Source organism: Myodes glareolus, chromosome 1 (genome assembly GCF_982192425.1).
Source record: "Myodes glareolus chromosome 1, mMyoGla1.1, whole genome shotgun sequence".
Classification (NCBI taxonomy): Eukaryota; Metazoa; Chordata; class Mammalia; order Rodentia; family Cricetidae; genus Myodes; species Myodes glareolus.
In genome coordinates, this window is record NC_142026.1 from 62,589,598 (window position 1) to 62,604,798 (window position 15,201).

Sequence of the window (15,201 nt, forward strand, 5' to 3'; positions counted from 1 at the left end):
TAGCCGAGGCTGGCTTTGGATTCGTGGCTATCCTCCTACCTCCACCTACCGATGCTGGGACCACAGGTGTGAACCATCACAGCTGCTACACTTTCTAGTTTGAGACCGGTGTCAGTCAGTCGCCCAGGCTGACCTTGAATTCATGCAATAGCAGGCTTGGAAATGGTGCTTCTCCTGCCTCAGCTTTCCAAGTAGCCTGATTGGCAGACACATGCCACCTAGATTAGACCTTTTCCTGCCCTCTACTCTTTTCTTCGCAGTGCTGGGGATGGGACCCAGGGTTTGTGCACACTGGGCAGTGCTTTGCCAAGTCACCCTCATTCCTGCTTTTCACATCTCCTCTTGATTCACAGGCCTCTAGCTCCAAGCCCGTTCACTCTCTGTGCCTGGTGACTCTGAGCACCCACGCCGGTCCGTTCTGTTTCACCTTGACTTTTCCTTTCCTGGAGCCCTCTGCCCCCCTCAGGCCCCTCCCACTAAAGTGGGCCTTGCCTCAGCCCATCTGCTGGTTCAGGGCTCTCCACTTGCTCTCAGCTCTCTTGGGACCCAAACTGACTTCAAACTTACTAAGTAGCTGAGGATGCCTTTGAACGCCTGATCCTCCTGTCTCCACCTCTGAAGTGCTGGGGTTACAAGCATGGGCTACCACCAACAACTCATGTCTACTTTCATTTCCCTCTTCGTAGCCTGGATGTAGCTTCACAGGGTAACGAGGAAGCAGAGGGAACAGAAGGAAGCAAGGTGTGATAGACACATGGGCCCTGAGCAAAGACTGGCAGGTGGGCAGAGGGCCGGGTAGGTAGGACAGGACACGTGCTAGAGAAGGGAGGAGGAAAGCAAGGCTCAGTGCCCTGTCTGGTGTCCTCTATGCAGAGACGCTATGGTCTGCAGGTGGTACAGCAGGGACCAGAAGTCAAGCTTTGTTTATGGTGTGTGTGTAATCTGGAGGACAACCTTGAGTGCCATCCACTTGCCTCCGTTGAGACAAAGACCACTCGTGGGTCTGTGGGACACTAATTAGATGAGACTTGCTGGCCAGGAAACTCCAGCGATTTTCTGTCTCCATGTCTCTGGTGCTAGGGTCACCAGTGCTCACCACCACACCCAGCATTTTGTACACGGGTTCTGAGGCTTGGACTCGGGTTCTTGGGCTTGTGAGATTGGCCTCCAGTTCACTCTATAGGAGTGAGTTCAAGGAGGCTGTCCTTGAACGTGGAGTCTACTGCCCCAGAGCTGGAATCACAGGCATGAACCACAACGGAAACCGGGTCTTATGTCCCATTGCCCGTTTCCTCCTGTCCCAGCCAGTGCTAGCCAAGCTAACACCTACCCCAACCTGGCCCTCACGTCCCAGAGCACGTGGGACACCTGAGAGCTACATAGAGAGATGAGTGATGATGACAGGCTGGCAAGCAGCCTGCTGAAGAGTTCCCTCCATTGCAGAGTGGTGAGCGAGGCCAAGACTCAGATGTCCAGAGCCTCAGATGTAGGACTTAGTCCTGGGGGTGATGGAGACCACAGAGAGTTTCTTATTGATTCAGGGCGGCTTGTTTGTTTATATTTGCTTGTTTGTTTGTGATAGGGTTTCCTGAGACCCGGGCTGGCCTCAGAACTTGCTACGTGACCATGGATGGCCTTGACCTCTGATCCTTCTGCCTTCAACTACTGAGTGCTGGTTTACTGACCGAGTGCCACAACGCTGGGTGTGATTGGTGCTGAGGATGAAACCCAGGGCTTCGCTGCATTAGCCAAACCCTCTATGCACCCTCTATCCTCAGCCAACAGGGGACTCTGAGCAAATCTGTTAGAAAAGACCCCTTGGAGGGCCCAAAGTGACTCCATGTGGTGGCTCTAGGGGCACCTGGGGTTGGAGTCTCTGCTCCCTGGGACCCTGCCCTCTGATGTCACTGTCTCATTGTTACACGGCACCCAGCTGACCAATGAACTGACACTCACTGTTATAATGGGCCCTAGCAACAGGTTGTGATCTTGGGCTAGCTGGGGAGGAGCCGCCACCAGCAGGGAGAGTGTGAGGGGAGAGGGAGAGCCTGCAGGCCAGGTGAGTCCCCGAGGGGCCGGGCTCTCCAGCTGGGCCCTTTGGGTCCGTGCACAGAAACCCGAGCTTCCCAAAGTTCCCATCCGAACCCCATCACCACTGACGACTGCTCTGCCTCGGGCTGCTGGGACCTGTCCCAGATCACACCTGAGGTAGGTGAGGGAGGGGCCTGGGAAGGGGTGGCTGAAGCTGGGGAAGGAGGGTCAGAGAGTGGGGAGGGCAGTGGAGGAGGAGGTGAGGGTACAGGAGGGCCAAGGGGAAGGGGGATGTGGCAGAGGGGGAGGTGGGTAAAGGAGCCCATAGACCTGGACTAGAGTTCTGACTGTACGTCTGAGCAGGGAGATATCCCTTGTGTTATCTGAGCCTAGATCCCTCTCCTTGCCAGATGAAGTGAGCCCTGATTCCAAGGGAGTCTCTCTATAAGCAAGAGATTTCATTATTTATTTGGAGGGTTTTTTTGAGGGGGGGTTGCTTGTTTGTTTGAGACAGGGCCTCAGTATGTAGCACAGGCTGGCCTTGAACTCATGGTAATTTCCCTGACTCAGCCTCATAAGTGCTAAGATTACAGGCGTGTACCACCACAACTGGGTGAGTGGCTGGACTTCCGAGGCTTTAGGTCGCATGGTTCACAAATGAGAAGAGGGAGAGCTGGGTGTCGTCAGGGCTGCAGGGAGGGGATACAGAGAGAGACCATCAGCAAGGAGATCTGAGGAGACGAGAGAGTGGGCCTGATGAGGCCACCATAGGCTGAATGAAGAATGCCTTCACTGTTGACTGGAGTGACTTTGGTAACATAGGTGGGCCTAAGGGGGCCCAAGAGGCCTTTGAAGGTGGCTCAGAGCAGGCAGGCAGGCAGGGCTCAGAAGGACAGGGGCTCAAAGTTACAATCCTAGCCAGGCATGGGGGCATTCTTGCAATCCCCGCTTAGGAGGCTAAGGTGAGAGAGAGCTGCTCTGGGTTAGAGGCTAGACTGGGCTACACAGCCAGACCCTGTCTTTAGAAAAGAAAGTTGTAGGTCACAGATATTAATCACAGCACTGGTGACTAATAGCACCTGCTGTGTGTCTGCCATTGTTTTACGAATGTCATAGTTCACAGGAGTCTCCCATTCTTAGGAGACATTGTGGTGAGGACGGTCACAGCCACACCTCGCAGATGAGGAAAATGAGGCAGTGCTGGGCCAGTATGTGGCAGAGCCACCTCTCACTGGCTCCTGGTGACCACAGCAGTTGAATAGTAGTGGCTCTCCAGCTTGGCCAGAGCCACAGGCAGGTCCTGCTACCCAGGATGGGAGGCCTGGCCACAGTAAGACTGGGAAGCTTTGGTTCAAATATTTGGAAGCAGCCTGGGTTACACAGTGAGTTTTGGGCCAGCCTGAGCTATATAGTGATACCCTGTCTCAACCCAGATATTGTAAGGAACCATCAGGTTTCGGTTTTAGCAGGCCACCCAGCCTCGCTCTGGGCACAGGGCACACGTCCCTCACAAAGTTGAGTCCTTCCTAGGTTTCTCACAGACCCCGACAGTGTCTCGGTAGGCTGCTTGGTTATTATGCCCATTGACTATAGAGACAAAAGGCCCAGCGTGGTGTCCATTTTGTCCCAGGTTGCACGGCAAGCCAGTGGCCCAGGTGGAAAGTGAATCGGGGCCTTCAACACTTGAACGCTCCCTGCATAGCTGAGGGTGCCCTTCAAATGGTCGTCTACCTCCAGTTCCCAAGTGCCAGCAACACAGGTGTGAGGAACTAGACCTGGATTGTTGTTATAGTTTTTTGAGACAGAGTTTCACTATGAAATCCTGGCCAGCCTGGAACTCTGTAGATCAGGCAGGCCTTGAACTCATGCCTTAGCCTCCCGCTATTAGTGTCATCATACTTGACCATTGTTGTTTCGAGACTGTGTAGCCCAAGCTGTCCTGGAACTCATGCTGATCCTCCTGCCTCAACCTCCTCAGTGCTGAATTGCAGGTGAGAGCTAGGGTACCCCAGTTCTTGAGGAAGAGAAAGCTGGTGGTAATCTAAAGAGAGTCCTTTCACCTCCCCCTCTGTCATATGAACGTCTCCCTTCTCTGCAGACGCTGAGAGGTCACACGTCCCGTGACTGTCCCCCATCTTCCTGTCCAGCTCTGAACCATGGCAACTTCCAAGTTGCCCGCGATGTCTGAGGACGAGACCACCATCCTCATGGCCAAAGAAGAGCTGGAGGCCCTACGCACCGCCTTTGAGTCTGGCGACATCCCTCAAGCAGCCTCTCGCCTCCGGGAGCTGCTGGCCAACTCAGAGAGTACCCGGCTGGAGGTGGGCGTCACGGGCGAGTCGGGAGCCGGCAAGTCCTCCCTCATCAATGCCCTGCGTGGCCTGGGGGCCGAGGATCCTGGCGCAGCTCTCACAGGGGTCGTGGAGACCACCATGCAGCCTTCGCCTTACCCGCACCCACAGTTTCCCGACGTGACCCTGTGGGACCTGCCGGGGGCCGGCTCTCCAGGCTGCTCAGCAGACAAGTACCTGAAGCAGGTGGACTTCGGCCGCTATGACTTCTTCTTGCTCGTCTCCCCCCGTCGCTGCGGCGCCGTGGAGACCCGCCTGGCTGCGGAGATCCTGCGCCAGGGGAAGAAGTTCTACTTCGTGCGCACCAAGGTGGACGAGGATCTGGCGGCCACCCGCAGCCAGCGGCCCTCGGGCTTCAGCGAGGCCGCTGTCCTCCAGGAGATCAGGGATCACTGCGCGGAGCGGCTGCGGGCAGCCGGCCTGAACGACCCACGCATCTTCCTGGTGTCCAACCTGTCGCCAACCCGCTATGACTTCCCGATGCTCATGTCCACTTGGGAGCATGACCTGCCCGCCCACCGTCGCCACGCTGGCCTGCTCTCCCTGCCTGACATCTCGCTGGAGGCTCTGCAAAGGAAGAAGGACATGCTACAAGAGCAGGTGCTTAAGACAGCCTTGGTGTCCGGGGTCATCCAGGCCCTGCCTGTCCCTGGACTGGCAGCCGCCTACGACGACGCCCTGCTCATTCGCTCTCTGCGTGGCTACCACCGCAGCTTCGGCCTAGACGATGACTCATTGGCTAAACTGGCCGAGCAGGTGGGCAAGCAGGCAGGGGACCTGCGCTCCGTCATCCGCTCCCCTCTGGCCAATGAGGTCTCACCAGAAACTGTCCTGCGGCTGTACTCTCAGTCCTCGGATGGTGCCATGCGGGTGGCCCGTGCCTTCGAGCGGGGCATCCCTGTGTTCGGAACGCTGGTGGCTGGGGGCATCAGCTTCGGCACGGTCTACACCATGCTCCAGGGCTGTCTCAATGAGATGGCTGAGGACGCCCAACGCGTCCGCATCAAGGCCCTGGAGGAAGATGAGCCCCAGGCCGAGGTGAGCTTGGAGGCGTCTGGTGACTGCGGTGTGGAAAAGCGGGTGTCCGGGGAGGGAACCAGCGAGGAAGCCCCGCTGTCCACTCGCAGGAAGCTCGGTCTTCTCCTCAAGTACATTCTTGACAGCTGGAAGAGGCGCGATTTGTCAGAAGACAAATGAAAGTGCAGCCCCCCAACCCCTGCCCCACTCCACCTCTTCCACCTCACCGGCCAGCCAAGCCCTTAAACAAAACCAACATCAACGAAACATGGCTACTGTGATCAAACTGAGCGCTGCAGTTGCTGGGCGGGAGGTGGGTGGGACGGGTGGCAGGGTGGGTGTTATGGAGCCACACAGACAGCCCTGGATCTATGGGGTAAATACTGAATATGGTCACACTTGACCCTCCAGGGCAGGGAAATTGAGGGGTGGAGGGGTGCCCAGGACTGCTCAGTGGTGTCTCTCCCTGCTCCCCATGAGGCCAAGGCAGGAGCAGTAAATTGCCTGGGAGGCTGTGTGCTTTTGTGTGTGTGTGTGTGTGTGTGTGTGTGTGTGTGTGGTGGGTGTGCTTTCATGTGGTGTGTGTGAGAGAGAGAGCAGGGGAGAGAGAGAGAGAGAGAGAGAGAGAGAGAGAGAGAGAGAGAGAGAGAAAGGACCTCTTGAGGTACTGTATATTATAATTTGGTGTTGGACATGGACCTGGGGCCTGGCTCTAAGCACTGTCTACCTCTGAGCTGCACACCCAGTCCTTGTACTAAACTTTCCTTCTCTTGTCCCATTCTGATAGCCCTAGAGTCACATGGTGAAGGCTACTTCCGAAGAGAGAGAGAACAGACACAGAGATTGGGGGGAACGACACAGGGCACCCTGGGCCTGCCCCAATAGCAGGGAACAATGGTGGGCATGGGTTGCAAGGAAGAGGAAGCCAGAAAGCCTGGGGCTTCCCTCGGTGTGGGTCATGGGAGACTAGCAGAATGAGAGGCCGTGCAATGCTCATAGGGGGTGTGAGGAGAAGAAAGGCGATGGACCCCCTCAATGGCCTAGACTGAACCTTTTAAGCTTCAGCTGTCTCAGAATCTATGAGTGGGAGGGCTATTGGTTCTCCCCAGTGGACCATATTTAGAGCTTCATGTTAGACAAGTCCTCTAGCCACTGAGCCATGGGGGATTCTAGGCAGGGGCTCTACCACTGAGCCACGCCCCAGCCCCTCACTGGGGGATTCAGGACAGGTGTTCTACAGATGACCTACATCCCCATCTAGAATCTTATAGTCTCCATGACTCTGAGATAGTGGATCTACACAAAATACCTAAGCAAATCAACTTGAAGATTTAAGAGGCTTCCTTTTGGCTCAGTTTTCAAGGCTTCAGTCCATGGTGCTTGGTTTCATAGCTTAGGCCTGTGCTTAGACAGAATTTCTTGGTTCCAGAAATACACGACAGGTGAGGCTGCTTACCTCATGGTACCCAAGCAGCGACACAGATTGACTATGGCATTCGCATGTGCACATACGCGTGTGCGCGTGCACACACACACACACACACACACACACACACACACACACACACACACCCCACAGAGGAAGAGGGCAGGCATAAGATCAAAACCACATATCCCCAGCTACCCACCTCCTCCTTAGGCTCTATAAGCTATGTCTCCCACTCCTACCACTATGCCATATTATGAATCATTTAATTCATTAATTCATTTAAATCATTAACGGAGCAATCCACTGATGCATGCATAATCCCATTCCAAAAGCTTTCCATAGAGACAAGGCCTCACACAGCCTGCCTTGACGTTGAACTGCATCTTGAAGAATCTTGCACTTCTGATCTTTCTGCCTCCACCTCCTGAGTGATGAGATTACAGGTGTATATCACCACATCTGGTTAATGGGTGCTGGGGATGGAGCCAAGGCTTCCTGAATGCTGCGTGAGCATCCTATCATGAGATGAACTGCACCCCAGCTCCCCTCCTCTGAATGCTGCATTGAGGACCCATGCCTTTTTTTGGTGGTGCTTAAGATCCAAGCCATGACAGTATGGATGAGCGTGGTTACTGGGATTAGGCTGAAAGGCTGGAGGGGTGTCTGGTGTTGGGTGTGGGGGGTCTGATAACACATGACCAGTACATATGCCACAAGGGGTGAGACTACTGGGCTGAAGTGTCCCAGTGAGATTAGTCTCCTAGTCACTGATAAGGGCCTTCCTCTGTGCGTGGTTCTTGGTGGTGGTTCCACGAATGGTGGTTGTAAAAGGAGCTGCAGGTTGCTTCTCGCAGCCCAGGTCCCGGCCACCTGGCTAGCTTATACCCCGAAATAACAACACACAAACTGTATTTATTTAAACACTGCCTGGCCCATTAGTTATAGCCTCTTATTGGCTAACTCTCACATCTTGATTCGACCCATTTCTAATAATCCGCATATCACCACGAGCTCGTGGCTTACTGGGAAAGATTCAGCATGTCTGACCTGGCAACTTCAGGGTGGGCAGCTCCCTGCCTGCCTTCTTCCTCCCAGAATTCTGTTCTGTCTTCCTGCCTATCTAAGTACTGCCCTATCAAAAGGCCAAGGCAGTCTCTTTATTTAACCAATGAAAGCAACACAAATGTAGAAGGACCTCCTATATCAAATGGTGGTACACAAAAGTGATCAGGACTCTGGCCTGGACTCAAGCCTGAACTCCCTATTAAGGGTCACAAGTGTTCAACCTATGAGAAAGCCAGGTTTGGTGGCGCATATCTTTAATCCCAACAATCACAAAATGGAGGCAAGTGGATCTCTGTGAGTTCAAGGCCAGGCTGGTCTACAGAGTGCATTCTAGGACATTCAGAGCTATTCAGAGTAAACCTGTATTAAAAATAAATGAGCTATTGGGAGTGCAGAAGAATCACTGAGACCTGGAGGTTGTGGGGAAGCTGATTTGCAGCTTGCTGCCCAGTGTGGTCAACTTAGAATGACCTGGAAATATCTGAGAGAAAGACCGGTATTTCTGAGCTGTGGAGTCAGAGGTGTGAACTCAGCAGTGTGAGATGAGAAGTCAAATGTGTGGTTCCCGAGAGGCAGAGAGGCAGGGGCAGGTGAATGGATGGGATCAGCTGCCCCATGACTGGTGGTCCGGGAGAGACTCAGGGTCCTGGGTGGGCTGGGAAGCTCGCAATAGAAACAGCCTGGCCGCCTTTTGGAGCGTTGCCTGCAGGGGAGGCAGCAAATGAAGTGTTCTCTGTCTCCACCTCATGTTGTGTGCAGAGGAGGCTGGGCTGAGATCCAGCTTGGCAGTTACGTCGTGTGAAACCTTCCAAGCTTCGTGAAGCTCCCAAGAAGGTTCTGGAGATTGCACAAAGCAGGTGGCAGACAAGGATGTGGGACAAGGGAGCTGGGCTCACCCAAGTCAGACCCATCTGCTTCTTGAGGATTCCCAGATCTGAGGATAGCTCTAGCCTTGGGTGACCTGGCCCTAGTAAACAGCCCCAGACTGAGGGTTCCCTTTCCCTGGGAAGATTATGGGGGGGGGCGAACTCTCTTTGCTTTGAAAAGGACTTTTCCTCCCCTCAGGGCACCAGGCTTGCATGCAAGTAACTTTACCCAGAACTCCCTTTCCAAGGAGGCCTCTCTCCCTCGTTTTGTCTCTATCAGAATTACTTCGGGGCACTCATGGCCCTACCTGCACCAAAGGGGCTGCAGGGGAAGAAAAAACCCAGACCTGGCTGTGTATGGTAGGGCATACCTGAAATTGCAGCAGTTGGGAGGTAGAGGCAGCAGGATCAGGAGTTTAGGGCTATTCTCAGCTACATAGAGGCTCAGCTGGGGCGTAATGGGGGAGGGGTAGAAGCACTTCCCTTGCATGCTTGAGACCCTGTGTTTAACCCCTAGAACTAGAAAGAAACCTTTGCGGTCAGCTCCGATGGCAATAATAATAATAATAATAATAATAATAATAATAATAATAATAATAATAATAATTAATAATAATAATAATAAAACAAAACAAAAAAACCCAAACACCACCCACTACACTAAAAGACCGGCTCAGGGCTGGAGAGATGACTCGTGGTTAAGAGCTGTGGCTGCTCTTGCAGAGGACCTGGGTTCAATTCCCAGCACCCACATGGTGGCTCACAACTGTTTGTAACTTCAGTTCCAAAGGATGCAGCGCCCTCTACTGGTCTCTGTGGGCACAAGCCATGTGTGTGATGCACAGATACACATGCAGGCACTCACACATATTGAAGAAGCACAGACCTTCAGCAGGTCCCTTCTAAATCTATGTTCTAAATTAGCCCATGACCCTGTACCCTATGGATTGCTGACATCCCAAACTCAGGGCATCCTGGCTCCATGTGGGGCTGCGATGGGAGGGTTAGGAACCGGGAGCCGGCAAGTCTCACCACAGGACTTAAGGTCGAGAGGGATGAGGGATGAAGTAGGTTCTTCCTTTATCACCTCTCTTCTACTCCCCCAGCCAAAGGGTCCCCACTGCCTGTCTCCCTTCTCCTCTCCATCCCCTCGGTTTCTTGGAGTTCAGACTTGTTCTGTGCCTGCAGCCCCATTCCCTACAGAACCACAGAGGAGTGTGTGTGCATGCATTTTGTGTGTGTGTGTGTCTGTGTGTGTGCACATGTTGCTCAAACTTTTCCGCGGCTTCCCAGCCTGCTGTTTCAGGCCCTTCTCTGCCCAAACCTCATCCACAGTTCAGGTCTCTCTGAGACAGCACAGCTGAGGCTCCTCTCCACTGAACAAGAAAACAGGCCCCTCCTTCCAGTCCAGTTTCTTGGAAAAAGGCGGAGCAAAGTCTGCAAGAGACGGACAGGCTTGTAGCCCAGTTGAAGAATGCTTGCCTAGTAGGTGCAAAGACATCGGCCGAAATTCTAACACTGAAAAAGAAAGTTGAGGTTGAGGGAGGGGGTCGCAGTGGGTAGGGTGCTTGCCTGGAAGACACAAAGCTCTGAGTTCATCCATCCATCCACCCCACAAACTGAATGGCGGTGTGTGCCTATAACCCCAGTACTCAGCAGGTGGAGACAGGCCAATCAGAAGCTCAGGGTCGTCCTTGGCTATAAATCACAATAAAACAGAGGACCTGTAATTCCAGTGATGATGAAGTGGGAGACAGATTGGGGGGTCTCTGGGAGTTTGAGGGCCAGCCAGCCTGGGCCACATAGCAAAGTTCCCAGCCAATGAAGAGTCCTGCCTCAAACAGGTGATGAAAGGTCCCTGAGGACCAATCCCTGAGGTTGTCCTCTGGCCTCTACACACCAACGCTGTACGTGCCTGCTCCTGCACACACTGAAGTACCTACAAGAACACACATGGAGCACCTGCCTTAGTATCATGGCTGGGGATGCATATGGTCACGCAATGACAGAGTGTCTACACCAGCTGTCCCTGCCCACCATATTCATCAGGACAGCAAGGCCCGGAGACAGGACAGGATTTGCTGATCTGTCATCATTCCTGAGCAGACACAGGTACTTGGAAGGCAGGAGGCCAGGGTGGTCATTGTTCGCACAACAGCCCCATCAGGTCTCTTCCCTCAGGCCCATGCTGACTGGAGGTCTGGTCATGCCAAGTTGAGTATGCAGCAGTGAAGCCATTGAGGGGCTTTATGTCAAAAGAGACCCGTGAGTGCTGGACCACGTCCTGCCTCTGAAGCACGCTGAAGGTCTTAGCGAGATATTTAACTTCCCAGGCCTCACTCTCCTGCACTTGGAGATGTGGTGGCACATGCCTGGAAAACCAGCACGAGGAGGTTGAGATAGGGCTTCAGGTTCTATTCCCAACACCCCATGAGCTAGCGGGCAACCCCCAGCACATTATTCCTCCTCTCAGAGCCAGTACAAGTAGGTGGAGAATCTCGTTCCCCAGCTGCTGAGATAGGACTATCAGTGAATACACATTAATTAGTCAGCCATACTGTTCTTCTCAGGCCCACAGTGGCAAAGCCTCTGTCACTTTAGCTTTTATGATTTTTTTTTTGAGAAAGGAAACATAGTGCCTCTCAAATGGTAAGGACTCCACCACTGAGCCACACCCAGCCCCTCACTGGGGATTCTAGGCAGGGGCTCTACCACTGAGCCACACTCCAGCCTCTCACTAGGGGATTCTAGGTAGGGGCTCCACTGAGCCACACTCCAGCCCCTCACTGGGGATTCTAGGCAGGGGCTCTACCACTGAGCCACAATCCAGCCTCTCACTAGGGGATTCTAGGTAGGGGCTCCACTGAACTACACCCCAGCCCCTCACTGGGGGATTCTAGGCAGGGGCTCTATGACTGAACCACACCCCAGCCCCTCACTGGGGGATTCTAGGTAAATGTTCTACAGATAAACTTTATTTCCAATTGTCTTTTTTATTTTCTTTTCTGAGACAGGGTTTTACTAACTAGCTCAAGTTCCCTCTGTGGCCCAGGCAGGTCTTGAACTTGCAATCTTCTTTCCTCAGGCTCTCAAGCAGCTGGAATTACAGGTCTGGGCATCAAGCTCAGTCTTTTGATTTCTTTCTATTTGGAAAAGGTAATAGTGAGAAGGGAGAGGGAGGGACAGACACATGTCGGGCTACGGTTTTCTTAAGTTCCACTGGCAGTATCCCCTGGGCATTTGGTAAAACCTGCTTGGCAGGAAAGCTGACACTGTTTTACTGTGGTCAACTGCTATGACACATGCTAGGTTTGGGTCATTGAGATTAACAAGTGGGATGCATCTCAAGTCACCACAGGGCAGGGCAAGGTGACAAGCTGCATCTGGGCTTCAGACAACTTATGACAGACCTCAAGATCAAAGCCAAGGCAACAAGATTAATTTGTCATTGATATTAAACAACCTATGACAGGTCTGCCACAGGCTCTAGAGAATGGTAACTCAGTGGTGACGCAGAGCCACTGCTGAAGGCTACATTCTGACAGCTGAGAACATGGGCTCTGGCAGCCCTAGCAGTGCTCAGGCTGGCAAGTTCAGATTGCTGTTGGGGCCCAGGACTGTGGTGGGGGCAATCAGGGCAGGTCTGCAGGGTAGAAAGGCCAGCCAAAGAACCCATCCTAGCCCTGAAACCAGAGCCAGTGAAAGAAATACAGACTTCAACCCTGAACCCAGAACCAAAGAAAAACACCCTGACTCTGAAACCGGTGCTAAAGAAACAAACTTTGGCCCTGGAATCAGAGTCAATGAAAGATATATGACCTGGCCCCAAAACTAGAGGCAAAAAGCTAAAAAAGGTCAGTGAAAGAAACATAGTTTGAAACCAGAGCCAACTCTGCCAATGATCAACTAAGTATAAAACCAACCAATCCCTGAGCAGGTATCTAGCCAATCTGAACTCAATCCGGCCAATTTACACCCTGAAAATCTCCCTAGAAAAACTCCACCCCTAAGAAGCCTTATATAAGCCCTATGTCTATTCCATTTGCTGCTGTCTTCTTCCACGCTGGTAGAGGCAGCCACTCTCCTGGATTCTTCACTTCCAGTAAATCTCCTGAATGAGGTTTGGGTGAAGACCTTCTTTTGCTGGAGCTGAGATGGAGCCAGCGTAGTGGGGCTGCAACACTTCCCCTGGGGGATCCTTCCCCTAGCAGAGAGCAGTTGTTACATTTCAGGCACCATAGCCGAACTGCAACAACTTTGCTGGGAAAGCCCTCTTCTGCAGGAGTAGACCTGTTACATTGGGAAGCCTTTCCCTAGAGCAGGGCTGCAAGCTGCTATGCTTACTATGACCTGTGCTATCTCCTGGCACCCGACTGTCAGAATACTCTTCTACCTGAGCTGTAACACTCAGTATCCCCTGGCCCCCGACTGCCAGAACTTTTCCATCTAAACTACGACCTTGAGAGCCACGCTGGGCAGAGTGCACAGGAAGCTGGACACACTTGCCTTTCTAAAGTCATCACCTGACTCCTCATCAGACAAGTTGAGCGACTTGGCCAGCCCTACCACAAACCAAAAAAAAAAAAAAAAAAAAAAAAAAAAAAAGACATGTTGATGAAAGCCACTCATGTGTGCCTCTGCTGTCACTGCCTAGAGCACACTGTCACCTTCTGCACCATCCCCAGCTGATCTGACTGTGCTGCACATGGAGGTGACCAGCCGCATGGCAGACCCTGCACAGCTGTGACCTAGCTGTAGGGCAGTCCCTGGCCTGCTCTGCTCTGGCTGTCCCAGACTAGTTGGTGTTTAGGATGGAACCTCAGGCTCCCTCTCTCTGGTTGTTGGCCACTTTCTCTTGCCCTACTCTGGGGCAAAGTCCCAGACAGAGAAAGCCCTCCAGCAACCTGGATGAGAGGTTGGTCTGTTCATGGATTTGTGAGACGGTCTAATCTTTATATAGCCAAGGTTGGCCTGGCACTTGTGACCCTGTTGTCTCTTCAGAGCTGGGACTACAGACATGTGCACCTTGTCTGACATGAGACACAAGTTTGGACAGGGAAGGGCAACAGGAGGGTTTCTGAACAGTTGGGGTTATGGCATAAGGCTTTGGAAGCTCCGTGTGAGGGCACAGCCCTGGAGGGTCTTAAGATCATATAGAAGTGAATATCCCAGTGCCCTTGGACTTCCTTCCTTCCTGATTTCCAGGATACTCAAGATGTCAAAGCCAGAACGTGGTGGGCCCTCCAGGGCAAAATTCTGGATTTTCCTGGGTCTTTCAGTAGGAACTGTGATCAACTGTGCTGACAATTCAGAAGACAAAATTCTGTATATTGGGGGCTGGAGAGATGGTTCAGTGGTTAAAAGCACCAGCTGCTCTTCCAGAGGACCCTGGTTCAATTTCCAGCACCCACATGGCAGCTCACAACCGTCTGTAACTCCAGTTCAAGGGAATCCAACACCCTTAAACAGACTCACATGTAGGCAGAAACACTAATAAACATAAAATAAAAAATAAAACTATAAAAAATTCTGTAAATCGGAGCTGGAGAGATAGCTCAGAGGTTAAGAGCACTGGCTGCTCTTCCAGAGGTCCTGAGTTCAATTCCTAGAAAACACACGGTGGCTCGCAACCATCTGTAATGAGATCTGGTGCCCTCTTCTGGCCTGCGGACATACATGCAGGCAGAACGTTGCATACATTAAAAAAAAAATCTTTAAAAAAAAATCTGTATATCTTGTCTGTGAAGGGAATCAATGGATGACTGAACAGACTTCCCGCTGTTTGTGTGGGTTCCATGGTGAGGGCCAGTTAAGAAAGGCAAACCAGAGCTAAGAAAAACATCAGCAGTAGTAATTCTACGACAAAAGTCAGATCAAAGAAAAGACGGGAGTTCCTTTATTTTGAAAATAATGCAGGGGTCACAGTAAACAAAGAAGGTGAGAAGAAAGATTCTGCTATCATAGGTCCAGTAGCAAAGGAGCGTGCAGACTTGTGGCCCAGAACTGCACCCAATGCAGGCAGCACCACAAGACTCTCTAGTGTGTTTGTAAAAGATTCATTAGAGGCCTTTGCTCAAAACAAAGGAACAAGCTCCGCATGGGGTCACAACTCCAGAGTGGAGTCTGGGAACCATGGGCCACAGGGTGCCTTGGGTCTTGGACCTCCCAGTCTGTGAACAGGAGGATGTGCGTACTGCTTGGCATCTGAAGGCCAAGAGTCAGTGGGTCCAAAGGGCACGAGAAGAGCTAGGTAAGGGCAAACAGTTTGTTACAGGACGATCCTGTTACTCCTTTATTTATTTCTTGATTGATTGATTTTTCGAGATAAGATTGTTCTGTGTGACAGCTCTGGCACTCACTCTGTAGACCAGGCTGGCCTCAAATTCACAGAGATCCTCCCATCCCACCCCCCAACCAATGCTGGGCTTAAAGGCCTGTGCCA

At 52.4% G+C, this 15,201-nt stretch overlaps 1 protein-coding gene and 1 pseudogene across 4 annotated transcripts; both read left to right on the plus strand.

Moving 5' to 3' along the window:
• The first annotated feature begins 1,524 nt into the window (after positions 1 to 1,524).
• Positions 1,525 to 5,666, plus strand: Irgc (immunity related GTPase cinema). 4 transcript variants are annotated; one of them, XM_048440554.3, is made up of 2 exons: positions 1,525 to 2,208; positions 4,179 to 5,666. In XM_048440554.3, exon 2 carries the CDS (start codon positions 4,188 to 4,190, stop codon positions 5,577 to 5,579), a length of 1,392 nt encoding a protein of 463 aa, XP_048296511.1. In that variant the 5' UTR covers positions 1,525 to 2,208; positions 4,179 to 4,187; the 3' UTR covers positions 5,580 to 5,666. The 4 variants fall into 4 exon arrangements, with proteins under 4 accessions (XP_048296511.1, XP_048296513.1, XP_048296510.1 ...); XM_048440556.3 differs by having other exon boundaries at positions 1,560 to 2,208; positions 4,130 to 5,666; XM_048440553.3 differs by lacking the exon at positions 1,525 to 2,208 and adding an exon at positions 2,680 to 3,413 and having other exon boundaries at positions 4,130 to 5,666.
• An 8,308-nt stretch (positions 5,667 to 13,974) lies between these two features.
• LOC148123403 (large ribosomal subunit protein uL14 pseudogene) lies at positions 13,975 to 14,935 on the plus strand (annotated as a pseudogene).
• The last annotated feature ends 266 nt before the right edge of the window (positions 14,936 to 15,201 follow it).

What these genes read in the sequence shown, in the direction of transcription:
- Irgc (XM_048440554.3), top strand. Translation starts at nt 4,188, where the DNA reads ATGGCAACTTCCAAGTTGCCCGCGATGTCTGAGGACGAGACCACCATC.